Here is a 17733-nt window from a genome sequence, read left to right as displayed (position 1 = left end):
TCCAGCCCCCACACATACACATGTACTGGAAGGCCAGCTTGCTCTGTTTCTTGCTTGTTGCAATGATGAGGTGCGCTCTCACCCCTGGCCTCCAGCCTTCTCAGAGATCCAGGGTAACTTTCGACCAGATGTTTACAGCCCCCTCCCATGGACTCCTCCCCAGCGGTATTTGAATAGCTCCAGGATCTTTTGCCTGAAATCAGCTCTTCTCCCTCACAGTCGCTCTCGAAATTAAATATCTTAAAGTGTCATCTAAACCTACCCTCTCTACTTCTCAAATCTGGCAGCCATGCTATCACCCACTCTGATCAGACCACTGAAATCACCCACAGTTCCACTGCTGCCTCTTTGTTGTTAAATCAATAGGCACTTTTTAGTCATTATCTCACTTAACCTCTGTGGACTATTTGGGCTTATCAAAGCTTTATCATTTTTGCAGTGATATTTTCCCTAGCTTCCATGATAACATGCTGGACTATGGTCTTCCTCCTGTTCTTTGTTAATCTTTATCTGTGCATATGTCTGTCTTTCTCTCATAGATACAGTAAAATACATATAACAAACATTTAGCATAGTAATCATTTGTATATTTTTATTCTGAGGCAATAAGTACATTCACACTATGCAAACATCATCACCATGTATCTCCTGAATATCTCCATTTTCCTGAATTGAAATTCCATACCCACTAAGCATTAATTCTCTATTCTCTTTCCCTAGCCCCTGGCACTATAAATTTGACCACTCTGGGTACCTCATTTAAGTCGAATAATACAACATTTCGGTTTCTTTGTGTGTGTGTGGGTACTAGCTTATTCACTTAGTATATGATTCTTAGTGTTCATTCATTGTGCAGCATAAGAGAGAATTTCCTTCCTTTCTAAGGCTGAATAATTCTGTTTTATGCATGCATCCCATTTTGTTTATCTACTCATCTGTCTATGGGCACTTGGATTGCTTCCACTTTTTGGTTATTGTGAACAATACTGCCATGAACAGTGTACTGTCTCTTTTTAATTTACTAAATATGGATGATCTTCAGAGTTCTACCCTAGATTCCTTTTTCTCATCCTATACTCTCCTTGGGCAATTTTACCTACCTGTAACTTTCTACTTACATTCTAGTGAATACCAAAGCTATATTTCATTTCTCTTTTGGGGTTCAGACCCCAATCCCTATTTCATCTTCTTGGACAACACTTTCACCCTAAATTCAACATTTGCAATACTGAGTTTTTGATTCTTTTCCTCACACTTATAATATTTCCGATCTCAGTAACATCATTAAGACTTCCACTTATTCAAGCCAGATACCAGCACCAGCCTCTGCCCACTGCAGCCTGCCCACTGGTGGAGCTCCTGGGGACCCACTGAATGCATGGTCTCCAGAGGACTGCTTCTCACTTTGGCATCCCCAATTGTGTGTTCCCAAGAAAGATTCCTCTTGCTTTCTCTCCTTGATAGAACAGCAACAACTCATGCAGTATTCCGTTTCCCTTACTTTTCTTCTCAGCAATGAAATAGTGCTTACCACAGCAAGCACCTGATATACAGTCCTTGAATTCATTAACCACTGTCCTCTTCCTTACTCAATCCTGTCCATTTCATCACCTAAATTGCACTCAGACAAATCTACTTCTGCCCAGCTGTCACCACCATAGTCAGGTGTTCAGTGGTTTTCACCTGGTCTACTTCTAATCTTGTTCCTTCCTCCTGACCTGTTCTTTCATACAGCTGTCAGAAGACTGTTCCAAGATACAAAACTGGTGTTTTAAACTTGTCTGTTTAGCCCTTCAACACCCCTTTCAGGAGAGAACCCGAAGTCACAAAGCTCTTCCTGATCTGTGCATCCAGCCCTCTCTTTCACTCCTGGACGCTGCAGCACACTGCTGTACGTCTTTCATGCCAGATGCATCTCTTATGTTCCCTCCAGATCTCTGGGCCTGGTGCTCTTCCCAGTCCATTTCTTTTTCTGCAGTCCTCTCACCCCCAACGCCTAGTTAGCTTCTTTCCTCTGGTCTCAGACTAGAACTTGGAAGCATTATGCGCTCCTGCATATCCTATACATTTCCCACCCCAGTACTCCACGGCTTGGAACAGATCTGCCTGCTTCCTTAGCATTTCCCACAGTGGACCATGGCTGCTTGTAGGCTGGGAACCTGACTACATCCAAATGTGTCCTCTGCACCCTACACAGTGATGCAGCCATGTGGGTAATTTCATTAATATTTAATACATAATTCTTTCAAAATATGGAAACATTTCAAACATCCAGAAATGTAGGGAAAACTCCTGGGCCATCTTAAACATCCATAAATGTAAAATAGATTGAATAACAGCATAACATTCATTCACACTCACCAGGTGCAGTGAGTGTGAATATATTCAGCAATTGTTCATGTTGAGCCACATTTTCTTTACCTAGTCATCCATCTCTCTATATTTATTTGACAAATCACTCTAAAGTAAATCACAGATAAATGAATTCTTCAGTGTTGCCATCATGTCCACAGAACACATAAAATAAGCTACCAAAGAAAAGAAGGAGGAACCACGGACCAAACCCTCTAAGTCTCTATACAGGAAGCGTTAAGTGAAATTCAGAAGGAAAACACCAAGCTCTGCACCAGAGTTACATAAACAGACTTCATTCTACCATTTACTTCACATGAACCTTGTCAAGTAACCTTACTAATAAAAGGACTCCTGTGAACTGGCAGCTCTGGGAGAGAAGGAGAAAGAACATAAATATTTCTGAATGTCCATGATATACCGAACATTCATGTTACCACTAGTGTAAAAAATTCAGATGTATTATGCTTCTATTTTTTTTGAGACAAGGTCTCATTATGTAGTTCAAGCTGTCCTTGAACTCACAATGTAGCCCAGGTGGACCTCGAACCATGGTGATCCTCCTGTTTCAGCCTCACAAGTGCTGGGATTACAGGTATGTTCCACATGCTTGGCTATGCCTGTTTTGAAGAGAAAAGTGGGACTCAAGGTATTTGTCCTGGTTCTGAAGGAAGTAAGTAGCCAAACAACGTGTTTCAAGTTTTCCTCTTTTCTACCACTCCTCAGTGTATTACTATTTAAATAAACATGTAGTTAAAATTTTAATCTAAAAATGTTTGCTGTGGTATGAGGTGGGCACCATATATTATTGCTTTGGTTTATCCTTTTTTGTTTTTGTTACCTGTATGGTACAGATGAGGCAGAGAGAAATTAAAGCAGTGAACATGGGACAATGAGAATCAGAATCTGAAGGCTGTGGTACTGTGATTTCTGTCACCAACTGTCTGAACCTAGGCAAGTCACTCAAGTCTCCCCCACAAGAACGCTCATCTATAAAATGAACAAGCTGGGTAAGATTATCCAGCTGTTTGTGATTTATTCCAGATGCTGACAAAACAAAACACAAATGAAACTACAATTCTTAGAAGTTTGCTTCAGCCGTTGGCTGGTGTGGGCCAGCATGTGGGTCTCGCTGATCCCAGGCTGAGGTGCTGGCACCTTGGTAAGGAACTCACTGCTAGAGACTCACTGCTAATGGAGGCCAATTTTAACTAGAGATGTTGGTCAGTACAGCTACCACAGCCTTCAAATTTCCAGAAACAGATCTCTGACATAGTAACTGATGAGGAGACTGCACCAAAGGAGGAGCCATCAAAAATCTTTGTTCCAAAGGAAATATGCCACCCAAGCCCCATGAATCCTCTGACAGAATGCTATTCTACTTGTTACACTCACAGTTATTTTTTAAAGACTCTCTGCTCCACTAGACGTATGTGCTAAGAGCTCTGTCTTGTTCACCTTTATAATCCCAGCTGTAAGCACAGAACTTGGCAAATAGCTGACAATCAGTAAATGCTTATGCAATGAATAGTAAACATCACCTCTCCTGAGTATCCAAAACCAATTTACCTTCATGGTTCAACTCAGATGCCATCTTCACTTGCCCCTCTCCAAGTTCCTATAGTATTTTAACCTTTTTTCCTATGGTACGACTCATTTCCTATATTTTAAGTTCTTTATGTATATAGCTTAGCATTCCCATAGTCAAACCGAGACAGAAGTCATCTTTTGCTAACTACTGGACCCCTAAAATACGGAGATTACAGTAGGCACATAATAAATGTGGAATGAATACATCATTCGTGTCTGTATATACATATATATCCCAAAACAACCAGCACATTGCATTACTGATAGACACTCAATAAATTAAATGTTCTCTCTCATTAAGTTGTAGTGAAACTATCACTCTCAAGCCACATGCCTGAAGATTATTCCTTTTGGGAAACGTATTTCTTTTGGGAAATTTAGATTAAAGTCATAAAAATTGTCTTTGAATAAGAATCACATTTCTGGGATTTTGCACTTAGTAAACAAGTGAACTGACATAAATCAAACCAAACAAAACAGTATTAAAAGTCTGTATAAAAATTTGTAGCAACAAACTGGAAAATAGAATTAAAGTATATGCATGCATGATATATTGATATAACATTATTCTGCTATTCTAATGATAGCTCAGATGATTCATGAAAGTGAAGGATGCTTGTCAGTAATGCTAAGCAACATACAAAGTTCACATGCATTGTGATATCCACCATGGAAAACGGGACATCTTATGGAAAAAACAAATGTGCAAAAAAATAGTTCTTTGGGGATGGTGCTGTTATATAAGGTCTCCCCACATTTCCTATATATTTTTTTAGATAAAAATTTTGCTATAGTCAATATAGTGTTTTCCTTAATATGGTTATATTTTTGGTAGACCATTGTTTAGTGAGGACCAAAGCATACAATTAAATTTCCTACCAACTAGTTATTGTTTCAGTGTTTAACTGAGTACTCAAGTGACATCCAAATGCCATGAAATATAAAGTACAGGCATATTATGCACGGTGCAGCAACAGATTTGGGTGAGAAACAAACAGCTCCTCCCAACAAAGGAATCTCAGTAATAACATAACTGGTGATCAGATTATCTACTCAGGAAAACTATCAATACAGTATGAGCATTCCTGCTCCAAACACTCAAAATTTGAAAAGCTCCAAAATCTGAGCACTTACATGAAACTACCAGTGGAAAATTCCAAATCTGACATCATATGATGGTGGGTCACAATCAATTTGCAGGCACACTAATAATGCTATATCAAGTTTCCTTCAGGGTATGTATATGAGGTGAATATGAAACATAATTTTTCATTTAGACTTGGGTGCCATCCCCAAGATGCAAATACTCAAAAGTTTAAACAAAATCTCTAACACATTTGGTTCCAAGCATTTCAAATAAGGAGTACCCCACCTGTACTAGTTTCTGAGAGGGTTAAGACAGCAAGCTGCACCTCTGAAGGGACATGTAGAGAAAAGAGAAGGACAAGTGACACTCCCCTTATACCCCTTTATCATCAATTATCTGATAAGGGTCTACAAACAGGCCTGGGACCTAGGGTCTTTTTCTGAAAATAATGTTTATTGAACACAGCCATTTATATAACCCACTTACTTTATATAACCCATTTTATTGCACCCACTCACTTATGTATTATCTGTGGCTGTTTTTGCAGAACAACAAGTTGAATAGTTGTAACAGAAACTGTTTGGCTACAAGGCAGAAAATATTCACTATTTGGCTCTTTAGAGAAAAAGAAGCATTTTCCTTGAAGTCCCAAATATAAGGAGATTTACAAAAAGGCATGCTATTTAGACTATAATTAGCTACCTTTTCCCATTACTTTTGTTTCAAATGTGCTAACCACTTTCATTATGGCAAAAGAGGAAGCTTTTATTCATTCTATTTATATAACACTTAATTATTACAAATTGATACAAATATGAGTTTTGTATCTACAAATTTCTCTTGGTTGAATGATAATGATAGGCCATTTCTTTAGAAGCTATTTTGTTTCAGATCTCTCTCAAGTAAGACAGTTAACAATAACCACCACCCATAGCATTGCTCACAACTGGACACCAAAACAAGGATATTATCCCTGGGTTTGAGCCTTTAATACTTGCCAATACTAAATGAGATTTCTAATTGCAGCATTCCAGAATTTAAAATGAAAGAACACAACAACACCTATACTCCATATATCTTCTTCTTTAAAGGAAAAAAAAAAAGCACTGTAGAAAAAATGAAACAAAAGCTGTTTAGAGCCCTTCTGATGAAATTAGGACATTATACTTCAAGAGACTGTTCTCTGTGTGAATAATAATAAATAGCTCCTAGCTTTGAAAGCTCTCTGAATGGCTTTCCGAATATTGCCACCTGGTGGACTTTTTGTTAATTGTTCCTTTGTTCTAAGGCACTCCTAGTGGTGAGCCTCCAAGGCATTATTAGACAGACTCAGAGTACCAGCGGGAAATAACTGAAGGTCACTGTATCTCGAAGACAAACTCCAAACTGAAAAAAACAATGGGGCTTTCTGGGTCTTTAATCACTACCACCAAATATTCTCATTGTCTCAACCAATAGAGGGCTGCCTTTTAAAAAAAATACCAAGTAAAAAATAATTTGTTCATAAATAATAACAAATGTTGAGGTCATTTTGACCATATTTTGAAAATTTCCCCTTCCACTTATCACTAAAAAGACCTCTAAAAGTAAACTTTAATTGGCCTGACAAAATTTAGAGGAATTGCTAATAGTAGTTAATTAGCCATTAGTACACTTGGGAAGCAGACTATAGTTTGAAAAAATAATATTTTAATGGAGCATATTTACTCAAATATTGATTTTAATTGTACAATGGAACTCTGAAAATAAATTTCTTGCAAAGGCTATAGTACCATTTGCTTTAATTAAATATGCAAACAGGAGTGTTGCAAAATAATTTATATTTCAACCTTACCTTGAGCATCCAGGCGTGCTCCCTGGTTGTCGCAGTGAACGGTTCCTCTGGGAAATGGGGCCCTGGGAAGGTCAAAAAGCAAGGAAAAAAACAGACAAAGCATTTAATATGATGAAAACATAAAAGCAGAGTTATAATTTATTTATATTACTGGGTATGGCCAACGATAGAAAAAGAAATTAAAAAACAACCAAGATATTTGAAATCAATTCATTTTACTATTGGAAAGTGCTTAAGCTTCCAGACTATAGAATTATGTTCTCAATCTGTATTATTAGGTCAATTCTTAGGTTGATTTACTAAAGTTGGTGAAAATTTAGTATGATGTCAGTCTTATGGAAAAAACCCCACATTTTAATTTCCCAAATCCCTTACAATCTGATGTGATGAGAATCATGTGTTAACAGATAACCGCAGGAAACAGAGGCTCTTCTGGGGTATTAGACGCCAATGTCAATTAGAATTCCCAAATTTGCAAGTTTTATATCTAGGATTAAAATAGTCTTGAAGGTCTTCAAGGAAGATGGTGAAACAGTGAGTAGCACAGAAATAGCCTGAGATTTGGAATCCAGACACTGGAATATAGCAAACTGACAAAGATAAGGAGGAGGGAAGTGGGTCCCTGGAAATCAGCAAGGATCTGAAGTAAGAATTAGAGCCCATGGAGACAGCAAAGAAAGGGACCACACACAGAGGAAGGAGGTGGCAAGCAGTACTTCTTTCTCCCTGAGCACCAGTTGGTGGTGTGGGAGGGGCAGCTCAAAACTGCAGAGGCACAGTGACTACTGGTAACCCCAGAGGCCTCCACAGAACAATGCACCAGTGGAGTGGAGCAGTGGATACTACAGATTGCTGTGGCTGTCGAGTTATTTGAGCTCAGATGCCCCTCAGCAGAAGGTGATTGGCCAGTAGTCATTTTGGAAAGGAGCAAAGAGAAGTCAGAACTCAAGGGCAGGTGCAGATTGGTTCCATCTAGCAGCTCCAAGTGTCAAGGTGAGGTACAACCAAGTTCAGATTGCAGGGAGATGAATTCAAGCCTGTAGGAGTCACTCAGTGTTGCCTGCTGAAAAACTTGGGTCCTGACCTCACATCAAGAAATCAGAAGCATGTGAACTACAGTGGAACTAAAGGCCCAGGTTTGCTAGGATAATCCATCACCACCGTAATTCTACTGCTGGCTTGCTGTGATCAATCAACACAGACCTGGGCTCTGTTTGGCCTCTGTAAAGGAGTGAAAGCACAGATACACCCTGAAGTAAATATCTTTTCCTGCTTTTCTTCCTTTACTTTTTTTTTGTTTTTTTAACATTTTATTGTGCAGTCTACTCTATGAATATAAACCCCATGAGATTACAAAATTTATAATCTTTTTCACTGCAGTATTACCACCACAGTGTCAATGAATCAGTAGACATTTGCTGAATAAATTAACAAAGCTATAGTTTTAACTTAATCCCCACAATATTCTGTGCTGTTGCATTTTTACCTCTAACTAGTGTAAAGAATAAAAACCAAATTAAAAAAAATATGTATTTCTCTAATACTTTTATGCATGAATATCCCAAATAGTACCTTATATAAACTTTTAATTCCATTACTTTTTAATTCTCTAGATTTTATTTCTTTTTCTTGATTATTTGTTCTTGTTTTTAAACATGTGAGAACAATGTTTCCAATTTTCTGTTTCTTTCTTCTTTCTCTCCTGTCTGCTTCACCAGTTGCCAAAGCTTGTGTAATCTTTCTTTGTCCTCCAGTCTTGCTTCTAATTTCTTTCTCTTTTTTTATTTTTCCATTTTCCCACCTAACCTCTTTTAAATTTTCTTCCAATCATCATATTGAGGGGATATTTACTGTACACAATTTTCTGGTTTATTTTAGATTTTGCTATATAACTATAAATTCTGTTCATATTGTTAAGGTTGGCAAATTAAGAGTTACTAGTTTGTCATTTTCTAGTGTCTGTCTGATACTATTGTTATCAGTGATTGTACTACTTTAGCCACAGTGACATAATTCTTCTAATAAGTTGTTCACCAAGACTGAGATTGATTGAGGGTCATAAACAGTACTATAGGCCGTGCCAAAGACCTAAGGGGCTAGGCCAAATAGGCAGAAACTTCTCAACCCCAATATATTGCAGATGTGAGATCTTACAACAGACTCAAAACCCAAAAGCCAGTTACATCTGGAAGACATCTCTGAGTAGTAGTCATTTCCTATGAGTTCTTAATACTAGCAATAAAGATATATACCATAAAATATTTACAACCATCAACACAGGAATTAAACTAAAAAAAAATACAAAATGAGAAGACATGCAAGCAAGATGCAACCCCATCCTTCCAGCTTGCCAAAAGCAAACTCATGGGGCAATGAAGTGGACAATTCGAAAGCCACCCACCTGGACTCTCTGAAATAGCAACAGCAGAAGTAACAAAGCAAATGAATGAGGCTCTAGGAAACATCACATCAGAAATAATTTCACAGATAATTTCAGAGATAATGACCATAATGAAGGGCATAATTATTGAGTCTAGAGAAGATATTGGTAAAAAAGAATAGAAGAATTTAAAAAAAATGATAGAAACTATGAATGCCCACCATAGGAAAGAAATAGAATCCATGAAACAAATTCAATCAGATGTCCAGGAGACTAAAAATTTTATTGAAAATATATATATTTTCCATAAATGAACCAATGTGAGGGCAGAGTGTCAGACCTAGAAGACAGGATTGTAGCCAGTGATCAGGAAAAAGAGATTTCTTAAAAATAGCAAGGGATCATGAAAAATCAACTCAATAGCTGCTAGATAATGCAAACCAACAAACAAACATAAAGCCAACTAAAGAATTGGTTGGAGGCAATGAAAAAGCAGGAGATAGTTCAAATGACATAAAAAACCTGTTCACAGAAGTAATGGCAGAAAACTTCTCAAGCATGGGAAAAGGATTTGACATCCAAATAAGTGAGGCATATAGAATTCCAATTAGCCATGATCAAATAAATTCTACCCCAAGACATATAATAGTCAGGATCCTGAACTCAGTACAAGAATGGAATAGTAAAAGCTATTAGATAAAAGAAACAAATCACTTATAAAGTAAAGCCCATCACAATTACAGCAAACTTCTCAACATAAATCCTTAAGTCAAGAAGAGCTTGGAGTGAAGTATTTCAGGGCCTAAAAGAAAACAACCTTCAACTCAGATTGATGTACTCCTGCAAAACTATCTTTCAAAGTTGATGGAAAAATGAGATACTTCCATGACAAAGAACACCTGAAGAAATTCATGACCACCAAACCTGCACTCTGAAATGCTCTGAAGGACATTCTAGAAGTCCTTCTAGATAACAAAGGCTACATGTCCATGAACTCCAATAGAATGAACCTACCAGGTAAGCCAAGTAATTAAACCGAGTGGAAAAATGGGGACCCAACAGTAGGAAAATAACATGACAAGGGTACGTCAATACATACCACTAATAACTATCAATGTAAATGGTCTCAACTGAATTGAGTCAAAAGAAACAGACTGGAAGAATGGATCAAGAAATGTGATCCAACAATATGCTGCATATAAGGAACATATTTAATTAGAAAAGAAATGCATAGACTGCAAACTGCAAAGGATGGAAAACAATATTCCTTGTGAGAGGAATCTGGAAAAAAAGCAGGGCCAACTATTCTATTTGAAGACAAAGTGGATCTCAAGGCAAGACTGATCAAGAGAGACAAGGTCACTACATCCTTTTTAAGGGAACAATCCAAAAGGAAGAGATAATAACCATAAACATGTATGTACCAAATACCAGTGCACACAACTATATAAAATTAATAAACACAAAAAAATCAAATAAGCGCTAACACAGTTGTAATGGGGGAACTTCATACCCCAGTGTCATAAATGGACAGATCAACTAGACAAAAAATCAATGAATATCAGAACTAAACCAAATTTTTGAACAAATGGACTTAAATATCTACAGAGCACCCCCTCCACAACATCAGAATACACATTCTTCTTAGCTGCAAATGGGATATTTTCCAAAATAGACTATATACCAGCTCATAGAACATGCTTAAGTAAATGCAAAGGAAATGAAATTATCTCATGCATGTTATCAGGCCATGGTGGAATAAAATTGGAAATCAAAGGTAAAAGAAACCACAAAAACTGCATATACATGGAAATTAGATAACATCCTCCTGAACAACTAATTGCTCATGGATGAAATTAAAGAAGAAATCAGAAAGTTTCTACAATTAAATGATAATGCTAATACAAAATACTAGATGGGATACAGTGAAAGTAGTACTATGAGGGAAATTTATAGGGGTGAATTCCCACATCAGAAAAATAAAACAAGTTCAAATAAATAACCTCATGTTGAATCTCAAGCTTCTAGAAAAAGAGTAAGTTGTGCTGAAAGGTCAGACAAGGGAGATTATAAAGATTAGAAGAGAAATTAATGCAATTGAGACTAAGAAAACAATACAATGAACAGAAGTTAATTCTTTGAAAGGTTAAATAAAATTGACAAATCCTTAGCCAACCTTATCAAAAAAAGAAAAGGTTCAAATTCATACGATTAGGAATGAAAAGGGTGAAATAACAATGAATTCTGTAAAAATCTAGATTATTAATACCTATTTTCAGAACCTGTATTCTACTAAGATGGAAAACACAGATATATATGAATTACCAAAGATGAATTGAGAAGATACAAAAATTCCACATAAGTCAACATCAGTCAATGAAAGTGAAGATGTAATTAAAAACCTACCAATAAAGAAAAGCCAAGGTCCTGAAGGATTCACTGCTGAATTCTACAAAGAATCTAGAGAAGATCCAATGCTGCTACTTCTCAAACTCTTTAATGAAACTAAAAGTAAAGCAACGCTCCCAAACTCACTCCTAAAAGTAAGCATTATCCTGATACCAAAACCAGACAAGAACCCAACCAAAGGAGAACTACAAACCAATCTCGCTAATAAACACAGATGCTAAAATCCTCAATAAGATACTAACAAACAGAATGCAGCAGATCATCAAGAAAATTATATGCCACGATCAAGTAGTGCTCATCTCAGGGAAGCAGAGATGGTTCAGTATGTGCAAATCAATAAATCTAACACACCATATCACAGAGCCAAGGATAAAATTCACATGATCATTTCAATACATGCAGAAAAAGCATCTGACAAAGTTCAACACCCATTCATGATAAAACCCTACAGAAAATTGGAATAGACCATCTTTATCTCAATCTGATAAAAGCCATCCATGACAAACCAACACTCAACACCGTACTAGTGGTCAAAGACTGTATTTCACTCTAAAATCAGGAACAAGACAAGGATGTCCATTACCACCACTCTTTTTAAATTAACTGATATATAGCTATTATTTATTTCTGGGAACAGCCAGAGCAATTAGATAAAAGAAATAAAAGAAATAATGATAGGAAAGAAGAAGTTAAATTATTATTTGCAAATGACAGGATACTTTACATAGAAGACCCCAAACACTCTACTAAAGGACTTCTAGATGTAATAACCGAATTTAGTAGTGTAGTTGTATACAAAATCAATACTCAAAAATCAATAGCATTCCTATACACAAATAAGAAATTAGGTAAACAACACCTCTCACAATAGCATCCTTAAAAAGTGAAATACTTAGGAATCAATCTAACAAAGGAAGCAAAATACCTTTACATTGAAAAGTATAGTATTCTGAAAAAGGAGATTGAAGAGGATATCAGAAAATGGAAAGATATCCCTTGTTCTTGAGTAGGAAGATGCACTATAGTGAAAATGGCCATACTCTCAAAATTGTTACACAGATTTAATGCAATCCCAATCAAAATACCAACAGCACACCTCTTAAAATTAAAGAAAAGAATCCCAAAGTTCATTTGGATCCAGAGGAGACCCATAATAGCAAAAGCAACTTGGCAACAAAGGCAAAGGCAAAGCATCACAATCCCTGACTTGAAATTATACTACAAAACTACAAGTGATAAAAACAGTATGGTACTGGAACAAAAACAGACCTAGGGACCTAGGGATCAATGGAGCAGATTAGAAGATGCAGAAACAACTCAAAACACAGTCGGCCTCTTTATCTTTGAATAAGAGAGGCCACACATATTCAGTGGAAGAAAGACAGCTTCTTTAATAGAAGGTGTTAGAAGAACTCATTTTCCACATGCCAAAGACTAAAATTAGGCCCCAATCTCTTACTAGAGACTAAACTAAAATTGAAAAGTATCAACGATCTAAGTATTAAAATAGAAACATCAAACCTACTGGAAGAGAGAATGAGTAGAATTCTTAAAGACAAAAAAAAAAAAAAAGAATTCTTAAAGACATAGGTATAGGCAAAGACTTTATTAACAAAACCCCGACTGCACGGCAAATATCACAAGAAACAAGTGGGATTTCATCTTATGAAAATCTTTTGCACAGCTAGAGAAACCAGCAACAGAGTGAAGAAACAAGCTGTAGTGTGGGAAAACTTTTTTTTTGCCATCTGTTCCTCAGACAAAGGATTATTGTCTAGAATATGTAAAGAACTCAAAAAAATTAGACCCCCAAATTTAAAGACCCAATCCAAAAATGGGCACCTGAAATGAACAGACTAGACTCTTCTCAGATGAAGAAGAAGAAATGGCAAATAAATATATGAAAAAAGGATCAGCATCACTGGTTATTTTCAAGAGATGCAAATAAAAAAAAAATGCTGAGTTTCCATTAGCATTGGAAAAAAATGGCTATTATCAAGAAATCAACCAGTAACAAATGCTGGTGTGCTTGTGGGGGAAGAAGAATCCCTTTTCACTGTTAATGGGACTGTAGACTGGTGCAACCACTGGGGAAATCAGTGTAGTGATTTATCAAAAAACTAAACCTATAGGTTCCATTTGACCCAGCTATTCCCCTTCTTGTATCTTTCTCAAAGAATTTAAAGTACCAGACCATAGCAATATACGCACACCCATGTTTATAGTAGCACAGTTTATAACAGCTAAATCTTGGAAAAAATCCGAATCCCCATCAAGCAACGAATGGATAAAAAAGATTTTTTAATACAATGGAGTACTACTCAGCCATAAAGGAGGATAAACTTGAGACATTTCCAGGTAAATGGATGAACTTTGAGACTATACTTTTAAGTGAAATACATTGGACACACATGTTCAAATATTGCATTGTTTCTCTGGTGTGAGCACCCGGAGGTGTAAATAAGTAGCAAAATGTATAATAGATATTATGACATAGAAAGAAAATGTTCAAATGGGAAGAGGAACTGGGAGGAAGGAGGGGGAAAGGAAAGAAGTGAAAAGAAAACTATAAGAAAAGGAAAAAATGGAAACAAAGCCTTTGTAAATAAGGAGGGAGGAGGGGTTGAAGGAAGGTAAGGGAAAGTGGAAGCAAAGAATCAAGATTTATCATGTGCAGGTACAAATCCCATAGATGAATATTACTTTGCATATCTAAAATGTATCAATAAAATTAAAAAAATAAAATAAAAAGAGTTGCAGTCCCTCCCTACTAAGTTCCTAATTTCAAGGAATTTAAAATGCAAAATGATCAGGTTTTCTTTAAAATCCCAGCTTCCTTTAAACCCTGCATACTGAGTAAGTGGGTTACAGAGCCTGAGTTCCGATAGTCACTGAATCCACAGAGCCACCTGTAATAGGTGGCACCTGAGCAACGGAGCAATTCCTGTGCTCCGCGCAGCTAGAGGGAGCTCTGGAGCGATACCGCGGCTTTCCTCAGGATCTTAGGGTAGCCCGCCCTGCTTCCTCCAGGGTGCTCTCCATCTTGCTTTTTCCTCTTTTACTCAGCCTAGGCTCACGCTGCAGAGCCAGTTTCTACTTTACTCTTCACTTTTACTTTTTCAAATGAGCTTTGCCACTGCTAAAAAAAAAAAAAAAAAAAAAAGGAAAGAAAAAAGCTGCTCTGGATCAGGAGCATGTGTGGTGACCCAGGAGCTAGTTTTCTTCTATTTTTTTCCATATCCTCTTCTTCTTTAGTACATGCTCAGGAGCCATGTTTCCTTTCCTTGCTTCCAGTGAACATTCTCCTAACTTACCTCAACAGAAAAAGTATACAAGTTATGGTTTTCCTTGTCTCCTTTCTACCTATTTTTATTTCTTCTATCCTACCTCATCCCACCCCTGCACTTTGATCTCTTATTCATGAGGGGTGCAGAAGGGGCAAGGGTTCATCTTCTTTAAGTTCCTCAGACAGAGGTGGGGGAGGAAGACAAGGGCGAGGATGGGGGCCATTGGCCCTGCCTAGTCAGGAATCTCATCTCGCCTGCCAGACCCAAAGGGCACAAAGGAAGTTTGGTTTGGTTGTTTGATGACCCAACATCTTTTGATAGTCAGGAAAAGACAAGAACATTAATAAGTCTTTGACACTTAAGCTTCATTTTCTAACTGTATTATATAGGCAGAGTGGCCTTGAACTTACAATAATCCTCTAGTCTCAGCTTTCCAAGTGCAGGGATGAAGGTTTTTGTCTTTAATATTAATTTCTATTTATTTTGAGGTGCTTTTTACCTAAATATAATAAGAGTTTGAGAGCATTCAGATTCCTCCTTGTTTGGTCAATACTAAATCTAATGTCCTTCTGTTTTAATTATAACAACAGTGAATAAAGACAGTAGATAAAGAAAAAAATAAATGAAACAGCCTTAATCTAGTCAAAAAGTTTTTTGTTTGTGACAGGAAAAGCATTATAAACAATGCCAGGATCAAACTCCAAAATATACAGATAGCAAAAAGAAATTTATTTTCTTTACATGAACTAGGTTTTTTTTTTTTTTTAAGTGGTAACACTGAAGAAAGATCCAATTTTGGAGGCTGAGAAATGCATAAGGTCCAGGCTTAAAGGGACCAAAATTGGGGGATTGATAGTTACTCAGTTCAGCCTGATGCTGCTAAAAATGACCTGACACACGTACATGAATAATCCTTAACTGTTTCCCCAAAGCCTCAAGTAACAAAGTAGACATTACCAACCACCTTTTATCTGCGCTCTCACCCTGTACATTGTGCTTCTGTTTTCTGTGACCATTTCAGAGATGCTTTTGCTGCTTAGTTTAAAATCAAGTGTATAAAAATAAAATATTGGTGCCAGATCTAATACTATGTGACTAATATGAAACAAAGTTCTAAAGATATTCCTGGGAGAATAATTTTTTTTAAGTTAAGTGGAATACATTTTGTTCCTTTTTTTTTTCTTTTTTTTTTTTCTCAGTACCGGGAATTGAACTCACAATGTTGCGCCTGCCAGCCCCCTTGTTCCCTTTCTATAAGGGAAAGAAGAGTTTTTTCTTTAAAGCAAAGAACAAAATGCTAAGTGTTGAGAGAATTAAACTAAATGTGACAGCTGAACTGCTAACGTTATAAAGGCCAAGTAATCCTAATCTGAAAGTCCCAAATCCACAATGTTCCAAAATCCAACATTTGAGGGCTGATATGATGCCAAAGTGCAAAATTACACACCATCAGCTTTTTTATTTTAAAGAGAATAAAAAAAACAAAAAACAAAAAAAAAGGCAAAAACAAACACTACAAAAACAATAAAAATGATACAGAATTTCAGAACAAAATGATAGGAAGTAACAATGATTGTTATATTGTTATCTTCAACAAAGTTGCTTAGATTACCAGATTTAAGAATGCAAGACTGATCAATTAAAGAGAATAAAAAGTAATAAAAACATTAAAAATGATACAGAGCTTCACTAAACAAGATGGTAGGAATTCAACAATGATTGTTATATTGCATATTGTTGTCTTCAAATTAGTTGTTCAGGTTACCAGATATAAGCAGGTAAAATTGCTCAAGAAAAAATTTAAGCATTAAGTGTTCCTTTTGATATACCATTAGACATCAGCAGCACAATTATCCCAGCTATCCTCGTATATACATATATATATATTTTTTTCTTCTTTATTTTTCCTTTCCCTCATCCCTATTGGTCCTTCCCTTTGAGCAATTTCTTTCCCTTTCACAACATCTATTGTACTTTTGGTTTTATTTACTCTTGCAGGTTCTTATACTAGGGAGACAACAATGTTTACACAAGCGGGTCTGATGTATTTCACTTATGAGTATGGTTTCTAGTTGCATTCATTTACCAAAAAGCCTCAGGTTTATCTTTTTTATAGCTCAGTAATACCCCACTGTATAAAAATACAACATCTCTTTTATCCATTCCTCCACTGATGGGCATTTGGGTTGTTTCCAAGATTTAGTGATGACAAAATGTGCTGCTATAAACATGGGTGCAAATATATCAATGTGGTATGACGTTTTCAGTTTTTCTGGGAAAATATTCAGAAGGGGAATGGCTGGGTCAAACAGGACCTCTAATCCTAGTTTTTTGAGGAATCTCCACACTGATTTCCACAGTGGTTTCACCAGTCTGCACTCCCACCAACAGTGGAGAAGGGTTCCTTTTTCCCCACAGCCCCTTCAGCATTTCTTTTGGTTGATTTCTTGATGATAGCCATTCTTTCTGGGGTAGGATGGAATCTCAGTGTTGTTTTAAGTTGTATTTCTTGAATGACCAATGATGTTGAACATTCATATATTTATTTGGCATTTGCATTTTTTCATCTGAGAAGTGTGTATTCACTTCAGATGCCCATTTTTAGATTGGGTCTTTGAATTTTGGGGGCCTGATTTTTTAATTCTTTGTATGTTCCAGATAGAAGTCCTTTGAGGGACAGTTGGCTAAATTTTTTTCCCAATTCATGAGTTTTCTTTTTACTCTCTTGATTTCTTTTGATGTGCAAAAACTTTTCAATGAGATGAGATCCAAGTTGTTGATTCTTTTAAGTATT

General features: G+C 36.6%; 1 protein-coding gene across 2 annotated transcripts in view; it reads right to left on the bottom strand.

Moving 5' to 3' along the window:
- Positions 1–17733, bottom strand: part of Mapre2 (microtubule-associated protein, RP/EB family, member 2) — a 158691-nt gene that overhangs the window by 114443 nt on the left and 26515 nt on the right. For both annotated transcript variants that reach the window (XM_005372794.2, XM_005372792.2), the window contains exon 2: positions 6864–6925. Coding sequence is in view for 1 of the 2 variants with exons in the window: in XM_005372792.2 (XP_005372849.1) it covers positions 6864–6925 (62 nt within the window). In the remaining variant the exon portion in view is untranslated. The remainder of the gene's footprint in view (positions 1–6863; positions 6926–17733) is intronic.

The sequence above is a fragment of the Chinchilla lanigera genome, unplaced genomic scaffold, assembly GCF_000276665.1.
Source record: "Chinchilla lanigera isolate Chin_1 unplaced genomic scaffold, ChiLan1.0 scaffold00001, whole genome shotgun sequence".
NCBI classification, from domain to species: domain Eukaryota; kingdom Metazoa; phylum Chordata; class Mammalia; order Rodentia; family Chinchillidae; genus Chinchilla; species Chinchilla lanigera.
Note: the sequence above shows the minus strand (reverse complement) of the source record. Positions and strands in the feature narration are given on the sequence as shown.